Below are 7,442 nucleotides of genomic sequence, written 5' to 3' on the forward strand. Positions count from 1 at the left end.
TCACTGTAAACGATAATTCAACGTTGGATGTCTTGCAGTTTTTGAGGCACTTCTTTTTAACTCTTCACATTTTATTAAATGTTCAATCAATTAAAATTATCAACATTGTTTCTTATGTTGGAGCCTAATTTTAAAAATTATACTTTTATTTAATTTCGTTAATGCAATTAATAAAATTGTGATTTTATTGGTCTCCAAAGTCATTAAAATCTAAGAGCTAATAATAAACAGAGTTTTTAGGGGAATAGGGGCAGGACAACTTAATTAGAAGCCTATTTTTCAACAAATTCATTTCATTTAGAAAACCGATTTCTTGAAGTACGAATCATGGAAGCAGACTAGTTTATGATGGAATCTTGATTTCTTAGGTCTTCATGAGTCCATGACTATATATGAAGCTAAAACGAAGTAGTATTGGAGAAGAATCAAACAATTTACTAATAGATGTTCACAAGGTAGCAAAAAAAGTATTTGTTCGGAAATTGATTTTTTTTAATATCCTTATAACCAACTCCAAAAACGTTCTGAAGTGGAATCCTGGTTCCCCAAGAAGTGGAATCCTTGTTCCATAAGAAGTGAAGAACATGTCATAAAAATCTCAACAAAATTGAAGTAGTGAAAGACTTGTTCTCGATTTGACTCCTTAGCATCCCTACAACCCACACTACAACAAAAATGGGCTTTACCAGCCCTTTTTTAGAGGCTATACTAATAACCGCCGGAATGGGCTAGGCCCATCCTCTAATATTGAGGCGGATCTGAAAATAGCCTCAAAGTAAACCCCTGGGTAGACCTGTTCATGAGCCCGTTGGCCCGCCCAACCCGCCCAGGTCCGCACTTCATGGGTTGGGCTTGGACATTGATATTTGATCTTTGGCCCGGCCCGGTCCAAGTCCGCTCAAGCCCGCATATAAAATGGGCTGGGCTTGGGATTGCTCTCAAAATCCCAAGTGAGCCCGGCCCGGCCCGATTTTATATTATATAGTAATATTTTTAATTATATATATATATATATGTGGTGTATTTAAAAAAAAAAATTTTACTCCTGTTACTAAATTTGATAGTTAAATCTAAAATTAAATTATTCTAAAGTCCTAAAATAATTACTTTAGAATTTTTTTTTTTTTTTAAATATTAACATATTGGGTGGGTTGGGCCGGGCTTGGGAATTACTTTTTATAGTCAAGCCCAGCCCGGCCCGAGCCCGATATAAATATAGGTGGACTGGGTTGGGCTTGGACAAAATAATTATATGTAAAGCCCGGTTAGACCCGGCCCGAACCCGGCCCGACTCAGCCCATGAACAGGTCTACCCCTGGGTCATTTCCCTAATTTCATTCATTGTCTCTTTCTCTTTCGTTCACTTCAAAATGTCTATTGCCGCCTTCAACTACTTGATTTTGAGGGTTCTAATTGCATGTCCGCCGATTTGATCTTCCCTTGAATCCTCTTCTATTTTCTTCTGACTGGTAAGCTCGATTTCGAGTTCTTCATTTCAATATCTTCAAAAATTGATGTATTTACATTTGGTAATTTTTCATTTCGAGTTCGTCATGCTCTACCACATTCTTTGAATGGCGTCTGCTTGTCCTCGGTCGTCCGATGGAGGACGTCAAGGCCAGGTACAGTTTCGGCCGTGAGTTAGGTCGCGGTCAATTTGGTGTAACTTATCTTGTTACTCATAAGGAGACTAAACAGCAATTCGCCTGCAAATCGATTGCTACTCGGAGACTCGTTCACAAGGAAGACCTGGAGGATATCCGCCGTGAGGTTCAGATCATGCACCATCTCACCGGCTACAGGTCAGTAATCTAATTAATTTAGCGAAATTGATATGTATTTGGGGTATAAGATAAGTGCAATTTTGATTTTGGTGTTCTCTGTATTTTTGGGGGTAAATGGAATTGGTAGAAACAGAAGGATCTTACACAAATCAATTAGTATTGGATTCAATTGATGTTCATGTTGGACAATCTTATTCAGTTCTTGTGACAATGGATCTGGATGAATCTGATTACTACATAGTTGCAGAACCTTTGTTGTTCAATAATACAAGCTTGAGCCCCTTTGCTGGTGTTGGGGCACTGCACTATATGAATTCAAATTCTCAGGTTCAATGTCCATTACCTGCTGGTCCAGATCCTTTTGACATGGCTTTCTCAATCAACCAAGCTAAATCCATAAGGTAAAACACTATTCTATCTATAATATTTCAGGTAAATTGTATAGACAAGACATTCAGTCAACTTCATTTTGTTTCAATAATGTGATTGAGCTTCCTTTTACAATTAGGTGGCGTTTTAATAGATGTTCCTAATTATGTTGATGCAAGTTGTTTTCAGGCTGGAGGGATCTACATTACTAAAGCTCAGTTATTGGGTTAGTTCAGTTATTCGTACTCATGCATCAATTTAATCAGTGAATGATTGTTTTAACTTAGCTTTAGAACTATTTAATGATTCTAATGGTGAATTGCTTTAGACTGATATTGGAAGCATTGCAAAAGACCTCAAAAAGCACAAGGATAATCTGAATTTCCTCTTATTGCAAATTTGCATATCTACTACAGGGCACAACATCTGTGGTGCTAGCATGACTTTTTGCAACTATGGTCTCATGGCCATTTTACTGGGGGCTACTTCACTAATGGTGCCCAAATTTGCTTAATCTAGAGACCTTGGACCTTTGGATATAATCCATCGACGCTTGCAATTTAGATGTTATGCATGGCAAAATTGTGACTAGATTAATGTGATAGGATCAATGATAAAATTGTGACTATGGTCTCGTTTTTTTTTTTTTTGAAGAACTCTTAGCTTCTTCTTGAATTTTAGAAATGACATTTGGAATGTTGTGTTCTTTTAGATCCATTTAGGATCAATGTATTGAATTTAACAATGTATCAAAATTCAAAATTTTTGATGTTATATGTTCTTGGAACTATTTGAAAGTTTTATGGATATAAATTTGAATCATTGGTTCATAATTAGTATTAGGTGCCCAATTGGAATATAAAAAATGTAATATAAATAATTATAAATAAAAAACTACTAATAGGGGCGGTTAAAACCGCCCCTGGAGCTAAGAGGTTGGTATTTCAGAACTACAGTAGGGGCAGTTTAAACCGCCCCTACAAATCCGTCGGTAATTCCGCCCCTACAAATGTAATGATTTTTGTCGCTATTCTGTAGCTCCGGTCCCCTTTGGTGACGGATTTGGGGTGGTCGGTAAAACCGCCCCTAGATTTTGTAGGGGCGGTTAAAACCGCCCCCTACACGTAAAAAAAACTGAGGCAATTTTTGTTGTGGTGCCAATATGATGCTCCCATTTTGAAATGCTACACATTTAAAGGTAAAGTCATCTATGGATCTTTAACTTTAGTCTTACTTTTTTTAGAACAGTAACTCTTAAAATCAGACATAAAAATCCTTTGAGTTTTTTCTTTCATTAGCATAAAACTCAATTTAACTTTTAACTACCGAAAGAGTAGGTAATCCTTAATGGTAGAAGGCTTAAACCATTATTTGACTCCCGATCTATCCAAAAAATTTGTTATTTGGCTCCTAACCTATTATTTGGTCACATTTGGCCACTAACGGATCCCAATTGGTATAATTTCACCCAATTTGAATGGAAACTAATTAACATAATTGTTATTCCATTTATACGTGACAATATTTTGACACTTAAATTTGATAAATTTTAGTTTAGGGGTTTGTTTTTCTTTTTTAATCTAATTAATTATCTTGACATAAGAGAGTTTATGTGTTAAATAATAAATTTAAGACATGTGATGTGTCAAGTTCATGTTTCAAAATACCACTACATATGAGGAAAGATAACGGTTTTGTTTTGTCAAGTCTCCATCTAAATTGGATGAAATTTCACCAATTTGAATAGTTCAGTACCAATCTTGTTAACGTGAACTCTCATTGAAAACAAAGCGTATCCGGAACTCTTCCTGTGAAATCCTAGTAAGTGAAATAGGCTAAGAATAGTGTTTCACATAGCGAAATTTGACTGAATAATATGTTAGAGACCAAATTAAATTTTCTTTTAATAGAACATGAGTTCAATAACAGATTTAATTGAAGTAATTTTAATTGTTAAATTTGTTGATTTTAATGTTAATTGGGTATTGTTTGGTTAGAGCGAAAAAAAAATCAATGTTTCATAAAATTGTGATTAAAAAAAAATTGCTTCTGAACCAATTTAATTGCTGGACCTTTTTATATTAAGGTTATTTATTTTTATAAGTAAGTTTTATGTTAGGTTGGTGAATAATACAGGTAAAAGAAATTTATGTGGGATTTTAAGGTTTAAAGAGCATAAAGAAAAGAAAATGAAAGTTGAAGGAGCATCAACAGAATTTGATGTTTATCCTCTTAGAGCATCTCTAATAGAGGGTGCCCAAAAGAGTGCCAGCTGATGTGGCATCAGCTTTGGCAACTTTTAAAGGGTGCCCACTATTAAAGTGATTGTTGGTGTCAAGAAAAGTTGTCAATTTTTGACAATCTCTTGGCAACCTTGTTTATTATTTTTTAATATGAAATAGGTGGTCCCTCTCCTAGAAATAATAAAATCTGTAGCTTTTTATTTTAATATTTTTAATAAAATAATAATTTCTACGATTATAATGGCAACTTTTCAAGCAACCTCTATTGGAACATTTTTTTAAATAAAGGTTGCCAAAAGTGATGTGGATGAAAGAGACAATAAAATATTATATTTTGAAATTATGTGTCAAGTTTTGGCACTCTTTTGAGCACCCTCTATTGGAGATGCTCTTAGTGGTCGGACAGCTCCAATTACCGATTAGAGAGCTGGAAGTTTGAATGACTAAAATACCCTTGTGTGAACAGACTTTGTTATGGGCAGCAAACGGTAATGAAGGGAAATAAAGAAATGCTTGTGACTATAAAAGAGGAGGCTTGATTGTAAAATTAGACTCATTCATTCACTCCCTCCTTTAGATGAGGCTTTGCTTTCACGGAGGCGGATGGGAGTTTTTGTAGGGTGGTTGCCGCCCCTCCCTGAATTGCAGCGGAGCCGATGATTCCATCGGTTTCATTATCCATTTCAAATAAACCGCCTTACAAATAAACATCTGATTCCCCTAGATGATTCTTTCTAATTTTCGAAATCAAACTGTGAGAAGGAACGAATCGATTTGAATGGCGGGGTAATACGGAGTTGATCGTTCCGTATAGCAGCCATTGTCGTTTTTGTTCCTTCTTCTTGTCTGAGAAAAGGGAAATCTGAGCCTAGCCTTGCTTTAAAATCAATTTCCCCTGAATCTTTTTTCTATTTTTGGCAGTGACGATTCTTTTCAATTTTTGAAATCAGACTGTGAAAAGCAACAATTCGATTTGAATGGCGGGGTAATACGGAATTGATAGTTCCGTATAGCAGCCATGGTCGTTTTTGTTCTTTTTTCTTGTCTGAGAAAAGGGAATCTGAGCCTAGAACCTTTTAAATCTGTTTCTTTTGGTAATCAAAATCTATTTCTTGTTGGAGATTATAAGTCTGTATCAGCTAAATATACTCTTTTGCTGTTGTGTTTTGGATTTGGGTAGGAGAAGATAAAAAGAGTATCTATCTTCATGCAATCTGTAATAGGATGGAAAGTTTTTCAAGGATTTATAGCAATTAATGCTTTTATTCCTTCTTCTCTTTTCCTAATTTATAGTACTATTTTTTTTCCTAAATAGAATATTCACTTTTTTTTATTCAATTTCACATTACCACATTAATATTATAATTTTTTATTATTGTAACTTTAAAAAATAAAGAAAACCTTGGTATTTTTTATTTTTATGACAAATTAGGATTTGCGTAGAAGAATATAGAAGAGGATCTTCATGCAATTATTGCTTTAATTCATTCAACTTCTTTTTTTAATTGAATTTTTAACTATTTTGATTTATAACAATTAATGCTCTAATTCCTTATTTATTTTTTTCTAATAAGAATGTTCACTTTTTTTTCCTATGGTTTTACTTAAAAAAAATACTATGTTCTTAAAAATAATTATTTAATTTTTATTTTTCTCAACTATTTAGTCCTTATATTTGAGTCAATAGTCAAATTAAATTAAATAAAATTTGAAATATCAAAATTACCATACTATATACTAATATTTCCCCCTTATTTTCTACTTTTTGCCATTTCTGATTTTTGAGAGAAATAAGCTTCTTTGATTTCCATATTCATTTTCTCTAACACTAAGTTCTTTTTTTTTTTCTTTTTGTCTATTTTGTTTTGCATTTGTTGCCTTTCTTTCATTTTATCTCTTATGATAGGTCACAAAAACGCACGAGCTAAAGGGGATGCTTCTTTTAGGGAACCGAGAATGCCTATTGTCCCCAATCTCAGAAATTTTGAGCAACCTTTTATCCTAAATGATCTTGCATTGACGAAATTTATCCCAAGTTTGCACATCTAGAGTTCTTGGCTCCTACTCTTGAGCATGTGATAGCTCGTTCCCTTAAAGGATTTCTATGCTAGTATGAAATCTTTTTGAAAAATGGGGTTCATCTCCCCTTCCCTCATGGCGTTGTAAACATCTTGAATGAGTTAGACATCTATCCTACCTAGTTGTCTCCTAATGGATGGCTGGATTTACTTAGTCTTGTCAAAATGTGTGAGGATTTGAACATTGATCTGACTGGACCTTTGTTTTGTCATATTTGGACTCATTCAGTTAGAAAAAAGGATGTTTCGTTATGGATATTGAAGGCTCCATCAAACCATCCCTCTTCCGTTCTGATAGGCCTTATAGTAACAAGAACATCAAGCCCTCTTGATTCTAGATCTTCATACTAAAAGATGAAGGAGGAAAGCCTTTGGATGGGGCTCTATATCCCGAGGGATTACCCTTCGGCAACTCCTGGAACCCTGCTACTATGAAAAGGATAATTTTTTTTTTGAGTTGGCTTCGCTTTTTCCTGAGGAGAAACACATACATACTTACCTAACCAATCTGGCTTTTACTTTCCTCTAAGAGAAGCTCAATGACTTATATAGCCGAGAGCATGCCTTTCATGCTTAAAGATCTCGGGGCATAATTTATAAAGAGGGAATACGATAAGTTGCTCACATGTGTGTATTGATGTCTTCTTCTTATTTTAATTCATTGATTCTCATGTTTGCAGGCTCTAACATGAGTACTCTCTGGAAAAATTTACTAACTCGCCAACTGGCCGAGCAGAAAGATGTTGAGGAGGTAGAGAAGGCTGCTCATAATTCATCTTCATCTCTGCCCACAGGACTAACTTCCTCTTCTATTGCCTCGGGCTCTTCCAACTCTGTGGGAGTTTCAATGGCTAGAACTGCAGTTCCTACCTCTGGTGAGTTTCTAACTGATTTTTGGATTTATCCCCATCCTTAAACATTCCTTTTAACTTTTCATTTTTTAGGAGTGCCTGCCTCGACTTCTGCTT

General features: G+C 34.8%; 1 protein-coding gene across 8 annotated transcripts; it reads left to right on the plus strand.

Moving 5' to 3' along the window:
* Positions 1–1,348: 1,348 nt before the first annotated feature.
* LOC136225467 (monocopper oxidase-like protein SKU5) lies at positions 1,349–2,975 on the plus strand. Of its 8 annotated transcripts, none has more exons than XM_066013478.1 (4): positions 1,349–1,469; positions 1,548–2,185; positions 2,343–2,379; positions 2,482–2,975. In XM_066013478.1, the coding sequence occupies exons 2-4, from the start codon at positions 1,899–1,901 to the stop codon at positions 2,665–2,667; spliced, it is 510 nt and encodes a 169-aa protein (XP_065869550.1). In that variant the 5' UTR covers positions 1,349–1,469; positions 1,548–1,898; the 3' UTR covers positions 2,668–2,975. The 8 variants fall into 8 exon arrangements, 6 of the variants coding, with proteins under 6 accessions (XP_065869550.1, XP_065869551.1, XP_065869552.1 ...); XM_066013479.1 differs by having other exon boundaries at positions 1,359–1,802; positions 1,912–2,185; XM_066013480.1 differs by having other exon boundaries at positions 1,359–1,802; positions 1,918–2,185.
* The last annotated feature ends 4,467 nt before the right edge of the window (positions 2,976–7,442 follow it).

This window comes from Euphorbia lathyris, chromosome 4, assembly GCF_963576675.1.
Source record: "Euphorbia lathyris chromosome 4, ddEupLath1.1, whole genome shotgun sequence".
NCBI lineage: Eukaryota > Viridiplantae > Streptophyta > Magnoliopsida > Malpighiales > Euphorbiaceae > Euphorbia > Euphorbia lathyris.

Bases quoted from the DNA above. Each gene is read 5' to 3' on its own strand.
- LOC136225467 (XM_066013478.1), top strand. From the start codon at position 1,899: ATGGAATTGGTAGAAACAGAAGGATCTTACACAAATCAATTAGTATTG. The intron at 2,186-2,342 runs GTAAAACACTAT...AGTTGTTTTCAG, and splicing joins AACCAAGCTAAATCCATAAG to GCTGGAGGGATCTACATTAC. The intron at 2,380-2,481 runs GTTAGTTCAGTT...GAATTGCTTTAG, and splicing joins TACTAAAGCTCAGTTATTGG to ACTGATATTGGAAGCATTGC.